This window comes from Symphalangus syndactylus, chromosome 18 (genome assembly GCF_028878055.3).
Source record: "Symphalangus syndactylus isolate Jambi chromosome 18, NHGRI_mSymSyn1-v2.1_pri, whole genome shotgun sequence".
Lineage (NCBI taxonomy): Eukaryota > Metazoa > Chordata > Mammalia > Primates > Hylobatidae > Symphalangus > Symphalangus syndactylus.
This window is the reverse complement of record NC_072440.2, coordinates 91,930,012-91,955,079: the sequence shown is the minus strand read 5'-3', so window position 1 is coordinate 91,955,079 and position 25,068 is coordinate 91,930,012. Positions and strand designations below refer to the sequence as shown.

General features: G+C 38.3%; 1 protein-coding gene across 31 annotated transcripts in view; it reads right to left on the bottom strand.

Moving 5' to 3' along the window:
• Window positions 1-25,068, bottom strand: part of PUM2 (pumilio RNA binding family member 2) — a 104,891-nt gene that overhangs the window by 76,121 nt on the left and 3,702 nt on the right. For 24 of the 31 annotated variants that reach the window (XM_063622778.1, XM_055254286.2, XM_063622773.1 and 21 more), the window contains exon 2: window positions 4,224-4,292. In XM_063622778.1, coding sequence (XP_063478848.1) covers window positions 4,224-4,274 — 51 coding nt within the window. In that variant the 5' untranslated portion in view covers window positions 4,275-4,292. Of the gene's footprint in view, window positions 1-2,669; window positions 2,673-4,223; window positions 4,293-8,617; window positions 8,839-25,068 lie in introns of those variants that run through there. The other 7 variants (XM_063622772.1, XM_063622779.1, XM_063622785.1 and 4 more) reach the window with 3 other exon arrangements.

Genomic DNA, 25,068 nt, shown 5'->3' with positions numbered 1-25,068 from the left:
GTTTTAATTAATCTTTTCTGCGCCTCAGTTTCCTCATCTATAAACTGCACGGAATGACATCTAGGGCCAGGTGCGGTGGCTCACGTCTGTAATCCTAGCACTTCAGGAGGCCGAAAAGGGCGGATCACGAGGTCAGGAAATTGAGATCATCCTGGCTAACACTGTGAAACCCCGTCTCTACTAAAAATACAAAAAATTAGCCAGGCGTAGTGGCACGCGCCTGTAGTCCCAGCTACTCGGGAGGCTGAGGCAGGAGAATCACTTGAACCTGGGAGGTGGAGGCTGCAGTGAGCCGAGATCACGCCACTGCACTCCAGCCTAGGCGACAGAGCGAGACTCCATCTCAAAAAAAAAAAAAAAACAAAAAAAAAAAAAACAAAAAAAAAAAGAATGGCATCTAGTACACAGCAGACATATAAATATTATGTATCTTCACTACCAACAGTATGAATCCTTTACTGTTATCAAACATAACTTACTGACCCACAACATTCAACTGATTATTTCAAATACTATATTATTCACTTTAACGATTTTGTCTATAGCTGTTTGACTTCTCTTGAGTCAGTTTGACTATCCTAGGGGGATGATGAAAACCCACTACTTAGGAAGAACAGTTTACTACTATAGTCACATTCTGCATGAGGAAAACTGATCAAGGTTACATATAAGCTGGTAAATGTTAACAATGGGATCTGAACCCATATCTACTTAATTCGAAGACCCTTCTCTTCACATTTAACTATCATAAAAGATAGTTCTTTTCAATCATAGTTTAATTCATCTTGATTTCTGAAAATTTCAAGTATTATTCTAGAGATATGGACTAGCAAAACAAAACAAAAAAAAATCCAGTATCATCAGATCATCACTGGGAATAAGGAAAAAATAAAAATGCTTAAAATGTTATCATGATATTCTTCCTATTACAGTGGGTGAAGTTTAGGATAGAATTAAGATAGAGATTATGTAGACAAACTATGATCAGCTATTTAAACACTATTTGAAATGGCTGGTTTCCATTCCAGTTATCCCTAAGAGCTTATATAAAAGCAAGAGCATTTCAGAGATGTATGTGATTCATACAAAAGGTTATTCTTATTACTATTTTCAAAGTCAGTCTTACTCAAGGTCATAACACTAGTGAGAGATCTACGAGAAAACACAAGTCTCCTTACTCCCCTACCTAGTAAGTCTTCCACTTCACCGCACTACATAGAATCTTAGCACATAGGCTTTCTTTAATGCTTTCTTTATATATTATCGTGTTGGAAGGACAGGAGAGAGCACTGCTTATTATACTAAGCTATAAAGATATTCTCAAAATAAAAGACATTAATTCGGTGATTTAAAGTTAGATTCTGGATTTTTTTGAAGAATTTCAGACAGGGCCCTCTTTCCTGTTATTTAAAAAATAAGCAGAAACCCAGCTATATGTGCTCCAACAACCTAGAGAAGCTAATAGGTATGAGCCTATGCAGTGTGTCTGACTTTATACTAATAAAGCAGAGTTCAATCTCCTATAGATTAGTTTTGCTCTTTTTAAGCCACATGACATAATGCAAATCAGCAGGTCTTTCGACAGAAACATGCTATCAGTGTAAAAACAGAGAGGGTAAGTTTATGAATATGTGAATACAAATCTCCTATTTCTGGATGCCTTCTGATGATGGCTCAGTAAAGACATTATGATCTACAAAACACCGTAAATCTGAAATTAGTCCTACATGTAGATGCAACACTTTGTACATTAGAGATTTACAACACTTAAGACAACAGTAAGCAAAAACTATTTTTAAAGAAAGTCAAGACGAGGGTAATCTATTTTAAAAAGAGTTTTGCATTTTTTTTTAAAAAGCATTTTTAGAAAACTTAAGAGCCAGAAACTTTTAATTTATTCCAATGAATGAATTCTGGGATATAACAAAAACAAAAAAACCTCACCTGTCAGGAAAGGAGGAGAAGACTGGTGAGAGAGAGACAGGCAAAGAAGGAAATCCCAGAAGGTTCCTTGCTGCCTGTGAGATGAGGAAAGATAGAAAGGCTTGTGGGAGAGAGAACCCAGAGACAGAAATCTCAGTAGGTTTTTCTTAGCTATCTCTTTGAGGTGACAGTGTTAGTGCTTAAACTGTTAAGAAATAAAACTAATGAGAGCATCTTATTTTAAAATATATTTTTACTGGATGAAGGTTACAGATACACTGACATGCTGCTATCCACCAGGTAGCAGGAAACCGTGGTCGCTTTTACTCTGCATATCTGACATGTCCAATAAGAAAGTCTGGATTTAAGCTTTTTTCTTGTAACATACCATTCAACCCAGCTACTCTTTCCCCCAAATAACTAAACCCTTTCAACTACTGTTTCAGATCATGACATTTTTTTGATCTGCAAAGATAATTTTAGAATTATTAAATATTATTTAGAAAGAGTGAAAAAACACCAGTTTGAAAACATATATACAATTTACATCTAAGAAGAGATACAGGGAGACTAAAATCAATGTAGGGGTATGACTCTCTTGTTCTTTTTTTTTTTTTGAGACGGAGTCTCGCTTTGTCCCCCAGGCCAGAGTGCAGTGGCGCGATCTCGGCTCACTGCAAGCTCCACCTCCCAGGTTCACGCCATTCTCCTGCCTCAGCCTCCCGAGTAGCTGGGACTACAGGCACCTGCTGCCACGCCCGGCTAATTTTTTGTATTTTTAGTAGAGACGGGGTTTCACCGTGTTAACCAGGATGGTCTCGATCTCCTGACCTTGTGATCCGCCCACCTCGGCCTCCCAAAGTGCTGGGATTACAGGCGTGAGCCACCGCGCCCGGCCTGACTCTCTTGTTCTTAAAGAATTATCAGCAAGTTCAAGTTTGTCACAGACAAGAAGGTTGAAGCACTGCTCAACCTTGCTTTTAATATATGTTATTCTGCTTTTTAAAGACCAAAGAAAACTAGCGGCCAGGAAAGAACAAAAGCCCTTTTCATCTGCCTCTTATTTGCCAATAGTATAAATAATGCCTAACCAGATATTGCACTGCAGTGAAGCTACAGATTTTGTTTAACAAAAAACATTCAATTTCTTCAATTTTTCTTAGGGCTGAGAATTTTACCTTATGCACTGGTCTAACAAATTTATTTTGGCAATACTTAAGCTTAAGCACCTTAACTCACCCTTAAATCAGTCCTCTGAAAATGACATACTCTTTGGAAAACGCTGTTCTGAAGAAGGGGAGGGTTAGCTAGCTGCAGGGTGCCCTCTTGTGGCCCAAAGGAGAGACTTGGACTCTTTTCTGCATCTGAAGAGCACAGCATTGGATGGAGTGAGTCTCATGAAGGTCTCTATTCTACCAAGGTAAAATAATCTCCAGGAGCAAGCAGTTAATTACACATCTTAAGTCTGTTCACTGTTATCTTCTATTATCAAAGTCTATGTTAGTAATACAGAACATGACAAAATATAGATGTCACCACAAGAGTTTCCATAATCAAAGTTCTCTAAGTATTCATCAGCTATATGAAAAACTAAGTATTTGATGCCTTAAAATATGTAATGATGACATTAACTTTGGTGCTCCAAAGAAAATCATAGATTAACAAGAATGATAAAATCCATTAAGAAATGCAAAGTGTCTACTATGCTAGGCATTCACAGCTAATAATTTACAGGGGAGACAAGTGTAAAACAAACTGTAACCGGCAATATAATAAAAGCCTGTATAAAGAACTAGAAGCCAGATGAAGGGCTTAATTCTATGGCAGATAGCAACTAGACAATAGATACATCCCAGTCGAGTCTTGTAGAAGATTAGAAGTTTGTTAAGTAAACAGTTTTGGGTGAACAAGAGATTTTTCTAAGGGAGAATAGTAAAATAAGTATGGCTAAAGCAAACACGGCATACATATATAAAACAGCAGAACAAAGCTAAAGAGTTTTTTTCGAGCAAAGCTAATTATAGTTCATTACCAAAATACAAGAAATTACTCACCAAGTCAATCATATCACCTAGACACAAATAATCACACTAAAAATTACTGCTAAAAGCTTTTTTTTTTTTTAAAGCCAAAAATCACAACAGAATTGCAGAATTGTACAATCTGAAATTTAAACCCCTCCATATAGTTTGGAAGATATGACCACTATTTCCAGGAAGGGTGATATTAAAAAAAAAAAACAAGTTCCAATGGCTCAAAATAAAGTGAGGTGTAAGTTCTTAGTATTTGTAAACATTTACCTCTCCCATTCCCCGAGATTCTAATGCAAGAGCTTGAAAATCATGATTCATTTCATCCACGGATCAAACCTGTTGAATAACAAAAACAAAAATTAGTACAAAGAAATGTTTAAACAGACTTCTTCAACTATTTTTATATTATATTGCTGCTATGACTAATATCAGCATGATCTGAGAAAGGGAAGCACTGATTTCTGTATGAAGACTGGTTTTCCCACAGTTTATGATCGCAATCTACCTTAAAACCTGTAGAAAAACATTAGGTCAAGGGTTCTTGAATTATTCTGTGTGCCAACAACTATGTGAAGGCAATGAAAAACAAAGCCCAGAAACGGGAGAATAGTCTATACTTAAAGGAGTAGCACAGAGTAAGGTTTTTTGTTTGTTTTTTGTTTTTTTTTAAATGGCATTTCTGCCCGAGGGAAGGCCTAGATGTGGAAGTAGGGTCCTTAAATTCCTTTAAGAACTCAGCCTTAATGGCCTGAAGAAACCAAAGGACAGAGTCTATAGCAACCAGAGCTGCTGGAAAGTAAGAGGGAATCCCAGAGAGGACATGCCATGTCCCGTGTATAAATTACACTGGGATTTTTAGATGACGCCTGAACTGCACATATGTGAGACAGACTCCAAGGAGCTCAATTAAGGCTAAAAGAATTGAGCAGAAGTTTCTGCCACTGACCACCACAAAAGTCACAGAAATTTGGAGGTTGAGTCCCAACAAAACCCAACATTTGGCTAGGTGTGGTGGCTCATGACTATAATCTCAGCGCTTTGGGAGACTGAGGTGGGCGATCACTTGAGGTCAGGAGTTTGAGACCAGCCTGGCCAACATGGTGAAACCCCGTCTCTACCAAAAATACAAAAAAATTAGCTGGGTGCGGTGGCATGCGTCTGTAGTCCCAGCTACTTGGGTGGCAGAAGAATTGCTTGAACCTGGGAGGCAGAGGTTACAATGAACCAAAATCGTGCCACTGCACTCCAGCCTGGGCATCGCAGTGAGACTCCACCTCAAAACAAACAAACAAACAAAAAAAACCACAAACACACAACCTCCATATTCTCCAAAGAGGCAACAGAATCTACAGCATCTTCAATACATCAATCATGAAGTCTGGAATATAATCTTTAATTACTAGACAGGTGAGAAAAAAGGAAAATGTGACCTAAAGGAAAAAGTCAATTAATAAAGAACCACTCCAAGATGACCCAGGTTAGAATTAGCAGACTACCATAGCTGTGTTCAAAGATATAAAGAAAAATATGCTCCTAAGGAATGAACAAATGCAAAATTTCAAGAGGAAAAAAAACTATAAAAATAACCAATGCTGAAACTGAAAAAAATATTTAAAAATTACACTGGATGCGCTTAGCAGACTGTAAAACAACAAAAGAAAGGGTCAGTGAACTTGAAAATATATCAACAAGATTCCTAATTTGAAGAATAGGAAAATAGTGGAAGAAAAATGAACAGAGCTTCAGTGACCTATAAAATGTCAAAGCCAAATAAAACAGAGATGCCTCTCTAAATTGAAAATGTTGTATTTAGGAAGAATCTAATTTGGGTGCAGTGGCTCATGCCTACAATCCCAGCACTTTGGGAGGTCAAGGTGGGTGGATTACTTGAGCCCAGGAATTAAGAGACCAGCCTGGGCAACACGGAGACACTCCATTTTTACAAGAAATTTAAAAATCACCTTGGCACATTGGTGCATGCCTGTGGTCCCAGCTACTCGGGAGGCTGAGGTGGGAATATCACTTGAGCCTGGAAGGTCAAGGCTACAGCAGTAAACCACGATTGTGCCACTGCACTCTAGCCTGGGTGACAGAGCAAGACCCTGTCTCCAAGGAAAAAAAAAAAAAAAGATAAGACCTAATGTTCTCCATATGGTCCTATTTGGTCACAGGATGACCAACATGGTGAAAACGATGTCTCTACAAAAAAATACAAAAATTAGCCTGTTTTGGTAGGGCATGCCTATAGCCATAGCTACTCGGGAGGCTGAGGTGGGAGGATCGCTTGAGCCCAGGAAGTGAAGGCTACAATGAGCCATGAGCGTACCACTGCACTCCAGCCTGGGTAACAGAACGAGAGCCCCCTCATCTCAAAAAAAAAAAAAAAAAGAAGAAAAGAAAAAGAAAGGAAAATAATGTAATTTGGAGCATATATATACAGACTGGATGGTCTTGGGTATGTGTGAAGAACAAAGAGAAGGCTGGAAGTTATCAGAGAAACGTTACAGACTGTTTTGACAGATTGGTACTAGAGCAGCTTTTGAGAACTGGCAAGCTCTGACTAGATGAAGCTGGTCTCAGAGTAGTGGCAAGTTGTTTCCGGTGCTACTAGGTAAAACAGGTCTTAGGGTTACAGCGAGCCATTTCTACAGCTGGGCTTGTTGAAAATTTAATTTTTGGATCAGATGTTAAGTGCTCAAGTGCCTTTTTCCTCTGGACCCTAGATTGTGATTTAGTTGGGTGTTACAAGAATGACCTACCGTGTATAATTTTCACAGGAACAATACCAAAAAGTATAACTTACATGTAACTGGAGTTCCAGGAATGAGCAGGATGGTAAAAATATTGAAAAAACAATGGCCAGAAATTCCCCCAAATTTAGTGAGAGTCAAATTTACAGATTCAAGAAGCCCCATGAACACCAGAGGAAAGATAAACAATAAAAAAAATTCCACACCTACAGTCATTATAAAAACACTGAAAATCAAAGATAAAAAGTCCTGAAGATCGCCGGAAAAAAAACCCAACATATTACATAAAGAGGAACAATGATATATGAATGACTGCTAACTTGGACCAGAAAAAACGGGGCCCAGAACATACAGGACAAGATTTTAAAGTACTGAAAGAAGTGCCAATCCAGACTTTTACACCTGAGGAAAATATCACCTTAGAATAAAGGCTGAAAATGTAATATTGTAAAATGTATTTTTGGCCTTTGTCCATTTCCTGGCAAAAAGCTCCTAAAACCCCTGGAATCACTGGAGTGATGAGTGTCTTCTGCATGCTAATGAGCTGACTGACTGGGGGCTGGTTGCCAGGGGAACCATCCTTTTGATTAGAGAGTTTGAACTTTCAGTTCCCCCTCCTGCTTCCAGAGACGGACTGAAAACTTAGTTGATCACCAAGGATTTTAATGCCTATGTAATGAGATGAGGCTTCTGCAAAATTCCAAAAGGTCTGAGTTTTGGGAGCTTACAGATAGCTGAACTCTTGGAGGTTCCTGGAGAGTGGCCTGCCCCATTCTCCCATACGTCATCCTAATGCATCTCTTCCATCTGGCTATTCTCAACGGTATTCTTTGTAATATCTTTTATAATAAATGGGTAAATTTAAGTAATGTGTTTCCCTGAGTTCTGTGAACTGTTCTAGCAAATTAATTGACCAAAGAAGGTCAGAGGAACACCTGATTTACAGCTGGTCAGTCAGAAGTCTAGGTGACAACCTATGACTTGCGACTGGCATCTGAAGTAGGGGGGAAGTCTTATAGGCCCAAGCCCTCAATCTGTGTGTGGGAGCTGATGCTCTCTCCAGGGAGATAGGGTCAGAAATGAGTTAGAGGATGCCCAGCTGGTGTCCACTGGAGAATTTGCTGCAGGACTGATTGCTTGATACAGCATATCAAGCAATACATGTGGGATCATAGAAGTGTTCTGTGTCGTAAGGGTACAGTAGGATAAACTGTATTTTTATCCTATAGCCTTACATTTGGTGTCAGAAGTGGGATTTGCTAACACAGCCCTGGCACACAGAAACGTGGTTTGGTTCAGACAACTTGGGGAGAGGAAAAAAAAAAAAAAAAGAAACACGTTGTTTGGGAATAGAAAGAATGAAAGGGTAGGGGATGAGAAATGGGAATAGAAAGAACGAAAGGGTAGGGGATAAGAAACTTTTGATTCCTTGGTGGCCACATGGTCACTCACGGTATGGAACAGGAGCTGTGCTGCGCTCAGTTACTAAAGGTAAAAGTTACCAATGGAATTTAAAGATGGACTCTCACAAAGTAAATGTCTAAGAAAATGCAAACTAATTTTAAGGAGAAATATTCAATCCCTTGGTTACTGTTATCCGTAATAGCTAAAATAAAGTGCTAGGTCAGACCTTAATACAAGACCAACCTCAGATTTCAGTGACTGAGCTTCGGCCAGTAGCCTTAAAGCTGTCCCCGCAAGAGAAAAATAATGCAGAGACAACAATAAGTACTTCTAATCTAAGAGCCATGGTTACCAAGAAGGTAGTCAATGTGGGGAAAGGGCAAACTCAAGAAACTGTTAAAACCAGTATCGAAAGCAGGAAAAAAAAAAAAAAAAAGGAAAAAAAAAACAGTATCAGTAGTAGACATGAATTTTTCTCAAGAGTCAAAGTAAGCACTAGAGCTTTACCTTTTTTGCTTACTTTCAGGTTTTTATCAGTGGTCCAAATAGATGAGGTCACGTAAGTTAAAGAACCTCTGGATAATTTTGAGAGGTCTCTTAGCTCTTTGAATCCATTCTTACTGTTGGGATAAATCATACCCCTAGTGTAGGAGTCAACATTTTAGGCTTTGCAGGCCATATGATCTCTGCTGCAGCTACTCAACTATGCCTTGGTAGCACGAAAGCACCTATAGACAATACCAAAATGAATGAGCACAGATATGTCCCAATAAAACTTGATAAGCTGTAAAATCTGAGTTTCATGTGGTTTTCATGTATCACAAATTATTCTTTTAAAATTTTTTCCAACAATTAAAAAATGTAGAAACCATTCCCATACAGCAGGCCATGCAAAAACAGGTGATGGGTCAGATTTGGCCTGCAGGCCACAGTTTGCAGACCTCCGCTCTCGTTCACTTTCTCTCTTGACTGCTCCCCAAAACTCAAATACACAAAATGCACTTCCAAATATGAGTATACTGAAAGTTAAGCATTAAGGCTTTGCTTTCAACTTTTTCACTTATACTACTAGAGTGTGTGTGTTTTTTTTTTTTTTAAACGAATGCGGGTTTCAGATCATATCTAAATGGAGGTGATTTTATTATCTTTCAATAATCAGAGTAGTTAGAGTAAAAAGACTTAAAAAAAAAAAACCCCACCCCCATCAGCATGACTTAAGCCCAGCTTTTCAGTTTAGGGTGTTACTGTTTATTTCAATTACGAGAAAGAGAATGAAGGAGAAACTGGGCATGACAATGGGAGACAAATAACTTTTCCAACTTCAGGCAATACTCACCATATAGACTATAATAAAGTTGAAGGGATGGGGAGACAGTTGCCCATATGCTACTAAGTGGGACTCCTAAATTTCTAAAGTATGTCAATCTGCTGTCTCTTAAACAGCTACAAATGCTGGTGTCATCTGATGGTAATAAAAAAGCTGGAATTTGGACATAAATTTAGTGACTTTATCCGAATGATTAAATCTTAGGGAGGAAAGATCTTTTCTAACAAGCAATAGGACCTACTAGCAACTGGTTATAAACGATTTCACTGTTTATTTGAAAAAAAATGTATTCAGGAGTATGGCACCATGTACTGCTTGGGGTATAAATTCTATCTTCAATTTTTTTTGTCTGCATTATTAAGGCTCAAATCTCCAATATTATTTTCTTTAATAAATAATGAGAACTTACCAACACAGAAAATATATGACAGAAACTTTTCTTTGGCCAAGACCCAGTATAATCTTATATTTGAATTAAAAAGTCATTTTTGAGGTTATGACTGTTTCCTAGCAAAAGAAACGACAGTATCTTATTTTGCTCATTCTAAACTTTAACAATATTAGCTAATTTTTCAATAGGCAGATTATTACTAATGATGTGAGGAAAAATAGGTGAAGCACTCAAATAACAACTTGATTTAGCTCAGTGACAGTTTTCCTATTTACTAGTGTATAATCCAAAATGTCAACAACTGAGCACAGTGGCTCATGCCTGTAATCCTAACACATTATAAGGCTATGGTGGGAGGATCGCTTGAGGCCAGGAATTCAAGACCATCCTTGGCAACACAGGGAGACCTAGCTCTACAACAAATTAAAAAATTAGCCGGGCATTATGGTGCACACCTGTGGTCTCAGCTACCCGGGAGGCTGAGATGAGAGGATCGCTTGAGCCCGGGAGGTTGAGGGTGCAGTGAGCCATGGTCAGAGTAAGACCCTGTCTCCAAAAAAAAAAAAAAGCAACAACAAAAAAACAAAAGCCAAAAAATTGACAAATAGCTTGTGTAAAGAAGCAAGAAAATGCATTAATATAGGACATTTACATCATTAAAAGTATTTGTTTTGGTGAGGCATGATGGTTCATGCCTGTAATCTCAGCACTTTGGGAGGCCAATATAGAAAGATCACTTGAGCCCAGGAGTTCAAGACCAGCCCTTGCAACATAGTGAGACCCTGAGATATGGTTTGGATCTGTGTCCCCACCCAAATCTCATGTCAAAATGTAAACCCCAGTGTTAGGGGTGGGGCCTAGTGGAAGGTGACTGGATCATGGGGGTGGAGTTCTCATGAATGGATTATTGCCATCCCCTCAGTGCTACTCTTGTGATAGTTTTTCTAAGATCTAGTTGTTTAAAAATATGTAACACCTTCCCCTCTCTCTTCCTCCTGCTCCAGCCACATAAGAGGTGCCTGCTTTCCATTCACCTTCTGTCATGATTCTAAGTTTCCCAAGGCCTCCCCAGAAGTAGAAGCCATTATCCTTTCTGTACAGCCTGTACAACCATGAGACAATTCAACCTCTTTTCTTTCTAAATTACTCAGTCTCAGATATTTTTAAATACACTCTGCTTCTACAAAAAAAAAAAACTTTTTTTAAAAAAATAAGCCAGGCATGGTGACATGCACCTGTAGTCCCAGCTACTCAGGAGGCTGAGGTGGGAAGACTGCTTGAGCCTGGGAGGTCAAGACTGCAGTGAGCCATGGTCCACTCCACTGCACTCCAGCTTGGGTGACAAAGCAAGACTCTGTCTCAAAAAAATTTTTTAAATTAAAAATATTATTTCTTCCTGGATATCTGGTTCAATTTCTTACCATATGCCTACCATTAAAAATAGGGTGGGGAAAGCATTTGGAGATACAATAAATGGTATTAAAGCACTCTACTGCCACATGGTACTAATGACACTTTTATAATCTTGTAATTATAAATTAACACCATAGTAGAAATTAACCTCTGGGGTCAAAGGGATTAGTGACTGTCTTAGCTATGTAAATGTTCAACATTTAATGAATGAAAAAAACCATATTTTATGAAATGTGAATTCCAATCATAAAATCAATCAGTATCTGGATAGTGACTAAGTATTTATATGTCTTTGTATATTAATATACAATGCTTATTTTAACATAAGGACAATGAACAAGGCTTTCGCTTAGACTTTTTGTACTGCTGAAGACATTTACCAACACAAAATGACTAATGATTGCAACTTCACACGGGCACTACTTCTCCAAGTCTGTCACCTACAGCCTGGATACCTTCCTTTTGCATCAATTACAAAGACAACAAAATTACATAAAAACCTAGTTGAGTCACAAATAAGTCAATACACAGAGTGACTTAAGCTTCTTAGGACATATTCTCCGTAATCATCCTCCTTGGACTGTTTTGTTTTTTTCTGAGACAAGGTCTCACTCTATCACCCAAGCTAGAGTACAGTGGTGCAATCATAGCTCTCTGCATCCTCTCGCCTCAGTCTCTGGGAGTATCTGGGACTAAAGGTACATGCCACCACCCCCAGCTAATTTTTGTATTTTTTGTAGAGACAGGGGTCTCCCTATGTTGCCTAGGCTGGTCTCAAACTCCTGGGCTCAAGCAATCCTCCTGCCTCAGCCCCTCAAAGTGCTAGCATTAAAGGTGTGAGCCACTGCACCCAGATGGACTGATTTTAATGAACATAATCGTTGAACATCAGTGCTATCTACGGCAAACAAACAAGTGCTGAATTCCCAAAGAATACTTTCTTCTGCTCAGCAAATTAAATCACTTAATTGCAAATCTGCCAACAATTTTTTTTTTGTTTGGCAATGCCTTTTCTCATTCACATGACAAAAGTAAATCTAAATCCAGGTTTAGGTATTTATAGGAGACCATTAGCCTTCAAAGATTTAACAAAGTTTCTACTACTCAAACCAACTCTTGGTAATTTCTTATTTTTCTGAGGGCATAAATTGAATCATACAGTTTTTCAGTGACGATGAACAAGTCACTTAGCTAGTGGGTCAACCAAGAGCTACATCAACAGTCTGTTTTCTAGTTTGTCCAAATACTTTCATGGGGGAGTTACCTCTGCTTGCTTTACTAGCAAGGCAAAAAAACTCTATAACAAAGAATAGTATTACTGACTCAATTACAATATGGAAAAGCCAAGTTTTATGTTTTGAATGAAATTTGGCATAAAAATTAGTGTTGTCAACGTACAGACTTACAGAAGCCAAAAATCTCCTTCAAAGACCCTATTAGCTCAAAGCTCAAATCTTTTAATTAAATGTTTTATTCCAACCCCATCATTTAGACAAATCTATATATGTTCAAACATAAGATTTTTGTTCCATTAAAATTCTCTGAAAGGGGAAACACCATATATTTGGGTTCTTACAAAAGTCTCTCCTCTTATAAGGCATCCTCTCAACTGACTTATTTGTAGAATCAAAATACTGCTGAAGAAAAGTTGACTTATTTTGAAAAATATACTACTTAGAGAAGATCTACACACTAAACAGCCTCAATCTATGCTGGGTTTTGATGCTTTAGGGATTGTCTGAGAGAAGCAGGTCAAATAATTTAGATGGAAATGAAGATGACAAACTTTAAAAAACTGTTTACATAACACAAAAAGTGTTTTTTTTTTTTTTTTTTTTTTTTTTTTTGAGTCAGGGTCTCACTATTGCCCAGGCTGGAGTGCAGTGGCATTGATTATGGCTTACTACAGCCTTGACCTCCTGGGCTAGTGATCCTTCTACTCAGTATCCTCAGGAGCTGGGACTACAAATGCATACCACTATGCCCAACTAATTTTTGTATTTTTTGTAGAGACAGGGTTTTGCCATATTGCCCAGGCTGGTCTTGAACTCCTGAACTCAAGTGATCTGCACCTTGCCTTGGCCTCCCAAAATGCTAGCATTACAGGAATGAGCAAATGTGCCTGGCCTAAAAAGTGGTTCTAAAGTTAAAGATATATTATAATTTTTTTTTTTTTTTTTTAAAGAGACAGGGTCTTGCTCTGCTGCCCAAGATGGAGCACAGTGACGTAATCAGGGTTCACTGCAGCCTTGACCTCCTAGGCTCAAGGGAACCTCCCAACTCCGCCTTCTGAGTAACTGGGACCGCGGGTGCCACCAGGCCTGGCTAATTTGTGTGTGTTGGGGGGGGTACAGACGGGGTCTCACTATGTTGCTAATTTGTCTGTGTGTGTGTGGGGGGGGTACAGACGGGGTCTCACTATGTTGCCCAGGCTGATCTGGAACTCGTGAGTTCAAGTAATCCTTCCACCTCGGCCTCCCAAAGTGCTGGGATTACAGGCATAAGTCACCACACCTGGCCTAGTATTCCTAAATTATTTTCTGTGATTTAAAATGTGACATCATCCTAATAGTGGAGTAAGACATTATATGACTCGTAATATGAAACAGTACCACTACATATGAAGAATTGTCTTCAAAAAAACACCAAGTTTCAATCTGTCTAATATTATAATAAAACTACTGATCTAAACACATATTTATGACATAAAATTTTGAAGGGGGGAAGCAGATTACATAGACTGTGGTATAGGCCTAAATGTCAAAAAAAAAAAACTGTGTAAGCCTTGTTTCAATCCTACTTCTCACAAACCAACTATACTTTTTTGAGAAAAATCAGGGAAACTCAAATATAGAATGAGTATTAGATAACAGTAAGGAATTCTATTAGTTATGATACTAGCAAGAGGACTGGGTTTGTTTTTTGTAAGTCCTCATCAGTAAGAGCATTTATGCTTGAAATGGCATATTGTTTGGGATTTACTTTGAAATACTCCTTCAAAAAGTAAAATATGGGTATAAATAAGATTTCACACAATGTTGAACAAGGATGGTAGCTATCAAGGGTTCACAATACTTACTATTCTCTACATGTTTGAAAGCTTCCATAATAAAGTTTAATAAATGAAAAGGCCAGGTGGTTAGAAAAAAATAAAGTTTAATAAAATACACATAGCAGTCTGACAGAAAGCCACATAAAGCAGGTGGTATTTAAGCTGGGCCTTGAAGGTCAGTTACACAATTTGGACAAAAATATTTTTAAAACATTTATAAACTGCAGTTTTTAATTCACTTAGGGTCCAAGCCTTCATATGAACTTAATTTGGCTTATTACTTCCTCAACCATACTTTTGTCTAGTGTATGAAAAATTTTCCTAAAAACTGATTTCCAAATGGGTACAAATTTTGGAGACTAATTTTTAATCAGATAACCTTCCCCCAAAGAGAATAACAGAAATTTTATTGAGCACCCCATTTTATGCCACAGATTGTACCAGGCACATTATATATAATTCTCACTATAATCTAGCAAAGTTAATACTGCATCATTACTTTGCAAACAGGGAAATTGGCCACAATTTCCCTACCCTAATATACAAAGCTACTAAAATGGTAGAGAACATAATACTATCAAAATTCCAAAAAGTCCATGCTCTTTCCCACACCAACCAAGCATAAGCTATCACTCAAGCTAATGCCAATTACACTACTCTCTAAAAGGCGTGGTGGCTCACGCCTGTGATCCCAGCACTTTAGGAGGCCGAGGCAGGTGGATCACCCGAGCTCAGGAATTCAACACCAGCCTGGCCAACATGGTAAAACCCTGTCTCTACTACAAACATAAAAATTAGCCAGGTGTGGCAGCGTGTGCCTGTAATCTCAGCTACTCAGGAGGCTGAGGAAAGAGAATCACTCGAACCCAGGAGGCGGAGGTTGCAGTGAGCCGAGACTGCGCCACTGCACTCCAGCCTGGGCGACAGAGCAAGACTCTGTCTCAAAAAACAAAACAAAAAAAACACCTGGACAATCATTTACCATTTATCCCTTCATGCGCAAATCCCACAAATTCCTCGAAGTTTGGCTCAAATGCAGCTTTCCCTAAAGCTGACCCCAAACAATCTTTCTCTTAATTCCCACAGAATTTAATTGGTATGTTGCAGTATTACTAATATATCTTGCCCACTAAATTTTAAAACTTCTCTAAATCAGAACTAGGAAAGAAAAAAATCCCACACAATCTCGTCAACTGTTCTGCTTATACAAGTGTTCCATGAAATGTTACTAGTTATGAGGGAAGTCAAACGAATACTAAGGATATAGTAATAGGGAAGGGAAATGATACAATACAAATATTCCAGGTTATTACATGAAAAGGCAAAGTGAAAACCAATCTATGCTCCTATCATCCTAGTTTTGTAAAAACAGGATGCAAGCATAAGTCACACTTAACCATTAATAGTGGTCACACCTAGAAAAAGGATATGCATGATTTTTACATTGCATTTTACAGTTCTTATCTCCTAGAATGTTTTCCACACACTAGTTATATCTTTAGAAATATTTAAAATATATACATGATAAAATCACACACTTATATAGTTCTTATAGTCATGTTAACTTGGAAATCAATGGCTTTATATATGGTAGGACCCAAATATTTAATAAATTAGTTAATAATATGCCATGTCTAAGCACTAAAAAATAAGTTATTTCTATAGCTTATTTCAAAAAAATGTTTACTACAATGTCTGAGCAAGACTAGATTTTTCCTAAATTAAATATACTTACATGCAGAATTTGTATCATGACTTGCAAATTACAGTTACGTAATTCTGCATGCAAGGTGGTACATATCTGTAATCTCAGCTACTTGTGAGATTGAGGTGGCAAGAATCACTTGAGACCAGGAGTGGGAAAATGACCAGGGTTAACCCATCTCAAGAGAGAAAAAAAAAAAGTACAATAAAACATCTAAACTAAGCATCACTTAAAAGAAAAATATTTTCATTTTAGTCTTGTTTGTAAGCTTCCAACCATTTTAGAAGCAATATAAAAGAATGTATGTGTACACTCAATGCCTACTATAGTAAATATCTTTAGCCTTACTTTTAATACACCAGGTTTTTAAAAAGCAAAGCCTAGTTTGTAGATGTAAATATTCTCTCACCATCTGATTTAAAAGAAAAAAGAAAAGCAGGCCAGGCATGCTGGCTCATGCCTGTAAGCCCAGCACTTTGGGAGGCTGAGGCAGGTGGACCACCTGAGGTCAGGAGTTCAAGACCAGCCTAGCAGACATGGTGAAACCCTGTCTCTACTAAAAATATAAAACTTAGCCAAGTGTGGGGGCACACGCCTGTAATCCCAGCCTCTCGGGAGGCTGAAGCAGGAGAATCACTTGAACCTGAAAGGTGGAGGTTACAGTGAGCCGAGATTGTGCCACTGTACTCCAGCCTGGGCAATGAGTGAAACTCCATCTCAAAAAATAATAAATAAAAGAAAAACACAGGATAAGTATTTATAAATGTCATTTCATCTGGATTAGTTCTATCCTACTCTGGATAAATTCCTCAATGTAAAAAAAAAAAAAAAAAAAAACAGGGCCAACTAAATTATACATTTAATTTAAAGCCAATATATTTGACAGTACACTGTGATAAACATGATTTATATATTTCTAGCTTTCAAAGTATTTTAGTATTGTCCTTTGCTTTGTAATGTATTCTTTAACAGCTTAGGGAAGGAACAAGTGAACTGGTTTAAAAAAAAATCTGTCATTACTCCTGTCATCCAAGACTATTGTTGATATGAATTCAGAAAATACCAATGGAGGTGAAAATATGCCAGTTCTATAGAATGCTATGTTTCACTCCAACAGCAATGTAAGATAGGATTAATCACAAAAGAAAGCTAACTCTTTGACGCCAAAGTTTAACTACCTGGGTAAAATACACAACAGTAAGATGTGGGATGGATCAGAGTTCTACCTTTCTCAGTGCATATATGGTGAGGACCTGATAACTGATTCCCAAAAGACTAAATGCACTAACAGATGTAGTTTGGAAACTCTTCATGTACCCCTCAGGGATGGGAGCACCCCAATTTTGAGATCACTGGTTCTTAAACACTTACAACACACACCAGAGTCCAGGTAGGAGGATTTTATAAACTAGTTGCTCAGGTCCCACCTACCCAAGGCTGGCTTGAATGAGTCTGGGCGGCAAGACAGGCGGATTTTTATTAGTATTTTTTAGGCTCTCCGGGTGATGCTTTCCCTGTGCAGATAGGGTTGAAACACTCATACATCACCATATGGCTAAGGAATACATCCACAAACACCCTAGAAGTTTCCCAACTAAAAAATTGTTAGTATCACTCATCATGGTGTAATAGAAATCAGAATCAAAAGACCTAGAATATAGTTCTAGGTTGGCCACTAACTAGCTAAATGAACTCGATCTCATTTGTCCATTTGCAAATGGAAACAATGCCTCCCTCATAGGGCTGTTGCAAAGATTAAGCGAGGTAATAAATGAAATTGAAATGCAAGTGTTTCCTAGAGTATTAATGACACATCAAACTGAACTTTTTATTTGTTTAAAAATCAATATAAAATTCTTTGGACTGGGCACAGTGGCTCACACCTATAATCCCAACATTTTGGTTGGCCAAGGCAGGAGGATTGCTTGAGTCCAGGAGTTCAAGACCAGCAACATAGCAGGGGCCACAGCTCTTACCTGCGCTCCACACTGCCCCCCGCCCCCTGCCCCACAAAAAAAGAAAATATTTTGACCCAGAAGTTTCTCTTTTGGAAATTTACCTTAAACAGCACCAACACAAATGAATTAACTATATAATCTACTGCAGCACCACTTATATGGTGGTACAAAATTAAAACAATAAGCCAAACTCAGCAACAGAAAAAAATTAAAACAATGAGCCAGTACAAAAATTACAAGTAATTAAAGTTATATGTAAAATGTCCATGATATTAAGTAAAAATACCAAGTTGCCTAATGTGTATGATATGATCCAATTTTTGCTCAAAAAAGGAGGGAGGCAATGTATGACTACGTATGTTTGTGAGAAGTATGAAAAAATAAACATCTCACTCAACTTTGGTAAAGGAGAAGGTAGTGTTAGCTTTATCTTTGTATTTCTCCATGTTGTAAGACTTACTGAGGTTAGCAAAATAAATTTCTTAATGTCCTATATAAATATAGCTTAACTGCATTACAGTTTGGAAACTATCAAAGTACAAAAGTTATTGTGTTACTTTTTGTTCCTATTAGTACTAGGCTGAAAGTCCAACAAATGAAGACTCGTCTCACACGGCTATCTTAGTAATTTTCAATTGTTACATGCTATCAATTAGAATTAATACCTCACCAAGGAAAAACAACTTAAGAAATGTTAACTAAAGGCCTAGCACGGTAAAGGCCTAGCACGGTTGCTCACGCCTGTAATCCCAGCACTTTGGGAGGCCGAGACAGGTGGATCACTTGCGGTCATGAGCTCGAGACCAGCGTGGCCAATACGGTGAAAGGCCGTCTCTACTAAAATACAAAAATTAGCCAGGTGTGGTGGCAGGTGCCTGCGATCCCAGCTACTAGGGAGGCTGAGGCAGAAGACTAGCTTAAACCCAGGAGGTGGTGGTTGCAGTGAGTGGAGACTGCGCCACTACACTCCAGCCTGGGCAACAGAGTGAGACTGTCTCAAAAAAAAAAAAAAAGAAAGAAAGAAAAAGAATTGTTAACTAAATTGTAACAGAGAACTAAAGGAAGAAATCTGAATGCATGGTCTGAGACAACTGGAGAAAAATAGCAATTTTAAGAAGCAGACTTTAATGCAGTTTCTTTGGAATTTTCCTAAGTGTGCTCCTTATTCACCAACTCAGTGTTCTCAGAAATAAGTGGTCCCTTGTCCAATACATTTCAGGTATGCTGCTCAGTAGCACCCACTTGCTCCTTTGCAAGCTCTGAGTACATGTTCAATCTTTCCTTCCTTCTGTTACTGGCTCCAAGAAATTCTACAATTAAAACTGTTTAACCTTAAACCAGTATTACCATAACTTTTCTGTAAATGTTAACACAAATACATTTTATGTAGTGTTTCTAGTCATTTCCAAGACAACTTAAAGAAAAATGAATGTGAGGTATGAAATATATTCAATTTTCTCATAAGACTGGGTAGGATAGAGATTTAATTTTTGTCTAGGAAAACCCTAACTTATGGTTAAAAGTTTTAAAATATATTTAGTTTATTATGACTTATGAATAGTCTAAGAAATATATATGAATTGTATAAATCTTTGAAGTAAAAGGAATCATTTAGGTGATTAGTATGAATTGTGGTTTTTAAAGTTCCTCAAGTAATCAAGAACAAGCTTTGAATTGGTTAACTTTAAAGTGAGATGAAATAACCAAGCCAATTTCCTAGATACTTAAGTTTTAAAAAGGGAAGTTATTACATCAAAAACACCACCAAACATCTAGGTAGAAATGTATGGAGAGAAACCAAATCTGTGTTAGTTTCAAGGATTAAGTATTAAATCATATATATATTTATAGACAGGGTCTTACTCTGTCACCCAGGCTAGAGTGCAGTGGTGCATTCATAGCCTCCAAACCTGGGCTCAAGCAATCCTCCTGCCTCAACCTCTAGGGTTACAGTAGTGCCACACTATGCCCAGCTAAATTATATATTTTTAAAAGAGACTGTGTTTTAAAAAAATATATATTGAGTATAATTTAAATAAACTTACTTTATTCACTTAAGCAAATGTTTGGAAGACGGCAGACTATCTTAAAGAAATACACAATATAACAAACAAACAAAAAAATTAGCTGGGTGTACTGGTACATGCCTGTGGTCCCAGCTACTCAAGAGGCTGAGGTGGGAGGATCACTAAAGCCAGGGAGGTCAAGGCTGCAGTGGGTCATGTTCACACCATTGCACTCCAGCCTGGGTGACACCACTGCAGTCCAGCCTGGGTGACAGAGACCCTGCCTCGAATTAAAAAAAAAAAAGTTTCTAAAATAACTAATTTATTAAGTAAAATAGCAAATAAACTAGTAAGTTTAATGCTAACCAGTTGTGCTAGTAATTGTACAAACAGTGGGTATGTACGATTCTCATTATCCAGAGAAAGAAATCATACCAACCCCTTGGATGCAACCTTATTCCTAACACTAAGCTTTAAAAGAAATTTCTGTTGGGCATGGTGGCTTGGACCTGTAATCCCAGCACTTTAGGAGGCCAAGACAGGAGGATTGCTTTAGTCCAGGAATTCGAGACCACCTGGGGCAACAAATTCGAGACTAGCCAAGGCAACATAGTGAGACCTCACCTCTACAAATAATAAAAAAATAACTAGTTGGGTATGATGTGTGCCTGTAATGCCAGCTCCTCAGGAGGCAGAAGTCAGAGAACTGCTTGAGACTGGGCAGTTGAGGCTGCAGTGAGCAGTGACTGCACCACTGCACTCCAGCCTGGGCAACAGAGTGAGACACCCGCCCTCACCCCAGTATCAAAAAAAAAAAAAAAAGGCAATTTCTTAGATGGAGCATTATTGAGGCAACAGAGTTGTAACAGAAAATATCTTCAACATTACCGTTAACAGATATAAAGTTTCATAGTATTATTTTACTTTATTTTATTTTTTGAGACAGGGCCTCACTCTGTTGCCCATGCTGCAGTGCAGTGGCTCGATCTTGGCTCACTGCAATCTCTGCCTCTTGGGATCAAGAGATCCTCACGCCTCAGCCTCCCAAGTAGCTGGGACTACAGACGCGAGCCACCATGCCCAGCTAATTTTTGCATTTCTTGTAGAGATGGGGTTTCACCACGTTGCCCAGGCTGGTCTCAAATGCCTGAGCTCAAGCAATCGACCTGCTACGGCCTCCCAAAGTGTTAGGCGCCCAGCCTCATAGTCTTTCTTATAGTCAGTTCCTCAAGGAAAAGTCAAATACCTAACTCCTAATATAATCCAGGAAAACTAACTACATAGTAATTCTCTAAGGCTTTCAAGGACACCATGATTGTCTAAATCTTCCTAAATTATAATCCTGGACTATCCATATTAGATAAAAGACTTCAATCTGGTGGGCTTCTACCTATCTCTCTTTTGTCATCCTCCTCCCTATAACTGTACCTTAAACTCTGTCATTCTCCCATATCAGGATTACTACAGCTATTAATCCCTCTGGTTGAATGCCACCTCACCCATCTAGGGACTAAATTAACTTCTATAATATTTTAAGATTCCACGGCTGGGTGCTGTGGCACGATCACAACTCACTGCAGCCTCAATCTCCTGGATTCAAGTGACCTTCCCACCTCAGCCTCCCAAATAGCTTGGACTATAAGTGTGTGCCACCATGCCAGACTAATTTTTTAATTTTTTGTAGAGACAAGGTCTCCCTATGCTGGCCAGGCTGGTCTTGAATTCCTGGACTCAAGTCATCGTCCCGCCTCAGTCTCCCAAAGTGTTGAGATTACAGGCATGGGCCACGTGCCCACACCACAGCACTTTTATAATACCACCTCAGTGGCAGGCTAGCATGCTGCACTGTAATCACAAGTTTAATCTTCTCCCCACTTTCCTATAAAGGCCTTAAAAACAAGGACCACATATCACCGTATCACCAACATCTAAGGACAGTGTGGCACATGATACGTCTGCAATGCTCAAAAAAAAATGTGTGAGGCCAGGCAGTGGCTCACACCTGTAATCCCAGCACTTTGGGAGGATGAGGCGGGTGGATCACTTGAGGTCAGGAGTTCAAGACCAGCCTGGCCAACACAGTGAAACCCCATCTCTTCCAAAAATAGAAAAATTAGCCAGGCGTGGTGGTGGGCACCTGTAATCCCAGCTTCTTGGGAGGCTGAGGCAGGAGAATCGGTTGAACCTGGGAGGCGGAGGTTGCAGTGAGCCGAGATCACGCCATTGTACTCCAGCCTGGGCAACAAGAGCGAAACTCTGTCTCCAAAAAACTTGTGCAGGTATTTTAGCTTGATGAAAAGACACAATTTTAATATTCAGACTACAAATGGACTGAATGTCCATACTCCATGAATATTTTCTCAACCATGATTCTGAAAGAACTGGCAAACAATTTACCTTTCGCAAGAGCGTAGAGCACTCCTATTCTTGCTAGTGTAGCATGCACATAATTTAGATATTAAGACGAGGGCACCTAAGACTCTCCTTTGGAAAAAAAGTAATAAATTACACTTCCATTGAAAGGTGGTCCAAGAAAACACCTATAGGCAAAACCTGGAGCCATTATCCTCTCAACTTCAAAACATAATTCTGTTCATGTTGAATTGGTTTTAAAGATTCAAGTTTTATCACAGATAACTGAATGTTTTTGCATGTAATCATGCTAAAACTACCGATAAGCTACTATGGAGATGTTCTTAATAAACTAACTTAAAAATGACATGGTCAAGAAAATGGAAGATACAAGTAGTTCCAATCTGTATACATTTTTGGTATTTATAAAATCATACGACACAATCCACATTTTTTTCTTCCTACAGTTTGCTTCATTTGACTGCCTAATAAAGACCTATACTTAGGGGCACTCTCCCTCTAACACTCATTTGCCTTCTTTCATGTCTGAATGAATAAGACCAATTGCATCTTTCTCTCACTGATCTTAAGTTTTTCAGAAACTGCCTAAAGTCAGGGATCACCACTTTGAGATCCAGAACTTCTTACTTTTGTCATAAGATGGCTACTACAATAAAATAGATCAAAGAGCTGTCCTCAAACCAGGTTCCCTCCATTAGTGTATTTTTCCCCAGAACTAAAAAAAAGTAAATAATCCTTTCCTACCGCCCCACCATGACCACATTTTATGTGTGTTGGCAGCCAGCTACAGGTTCCATTTCCCTGGGCAGTATTGACTAGGTGGTTTTGAGTACAGTTTCATAGCCAATTGTACCAAGTCCCTTCCAGGAAACATTTTAGGGGGCTACTGTGGTCCCAACATATTTAGCTCCAAATAGGTGATGACTACCTTTTTTTTCCTGTCCCATTTGCAGTCAATCAAACCATCTAACACTTCAATTACACCTCCCTTCTCCTTTTATACTTCATGCTACTTCTTTTTTTGCACTTGCCAGCTACAGTGATATGCATACAAGGTGTGTACATTTGGATATTTCCCAGTACTCTATTCTAAAATCTTTTATTACTCCACAAGAACAGTGAGAGAGTAAGATGTGAAAATCAACAATATGCAATACGCAACCTGAAAATGGTTGGGATCCAGTAGCTAAACTTGCAGAATGGAGCTTACTAATGCAACTATGCTTTTGCCAACATGCTTAAATAAACAATCTGTTTAAAAATTCTTTAAAGCACTTAAGAATATAAAAAGGAACCAGCCAAAGGTCAAATAAAACTTTTAATACTTTTGTTTAATTAGGCATGTCTTGATTTTTCATTTAAAAAGATAACTCTCGAGTTATTTGAAGAAAAAGTCACTAAGAAAAAAAAAACACTAACATGTCTCTAAACATAATGCTACACGAAACAAAAAAAAACACTAACATGTCTCTAAACATAATGCTACACGAAACAAAAAAAAAACACTAACATGTCTCTAAACATAATGCTACATGAAACTCAAAGAAAAAGCATTCATCATGCACCTACCTAATAATTCTATACAGCGTTTCACTCACTGGAAAAGCTTGAAAACAGAAAACTTCCACTTTTTCAACTACAAAAGCAATTAAGTTTTAAATAAAAACTGTCTCCTGTCTATATATATTGCCAAATATAAAAATCACTATTAAAATATTAGCTCCTAAATGATAGGGTTTGAGGAAACCTTTTTCCACAACAGAATTTCGAACTGACTGAAAGACAGTAGTTGGACTTGTGTTAATCCAAAGATTTCCTTTACTACTGATAAAGCCACAGTGGAGGCATAATTCAGACCTAGGCCAAGTGGGCTTCCTAACAACACACTCCATAATTATTCTAACCCAGTCACAAGTAGCACTGGACAACTACTGTCCTCTGGAAATGGGGAGTCTAACTTTGGTAGTCTCATGAAAAAGCAGGGCAAATTAAGTGCTTTCTGCAGGGAGAAGACTCCCAGAGAGAAAGAGAGGAAGGGGCTCAGCCATATTTCATCAGCGTTCCCTCTTACAAACTCATCAAAGCGAAGTGAGGAGGCAGGACAAAAGGAACAAGTCAGACTATTTTAATGCATTTCCTAAAAACAGCAAGGGTCTGGCACCGGAACTCATGCTTGTAATACCAACATTTTGGGAGGCCAAGGCGGGAGAACTGCTTGAGCCCAGGAGTTTGAGACCAGCCTGGGCAACATAGCAAAACCTCGCCTATATTAAAAAAAATAATAATAATAAAGAAAAAAAGCAAGAAATCTACTTAATATGCCACGAACCAATTTACCTGGCTATAAGTGTAATTTTTATCTTAATCACATCTGTTAGTAAAATGGTCTCAAGCTGTGATTGCAGCCATGTAGACAAAGCCATGTGAGACTCAAATATTCGGATATTTTAAATATCTGTAAATTTTAAGAATATGAAAAAATACAAAGTATTTCCATATCCTGGAAACCCAACAAGGTATTTAAGACGTATGTACAACTTGAGTTTAGGAGACAGGAATCAACCTCCACTTAAAATTATGCAGATCATGTTAGGGTCTATAAAAAGGAGACAGCTTGGTCACTGAGAAAATTGGCTGTGGATTTCACACCTGGCCCAAATCTCTGGTCAGAATTACTTTTGTTAACTAAGATAAGTACCTACTCAGGAAGGCAAATTATCTTTCAACACCAGA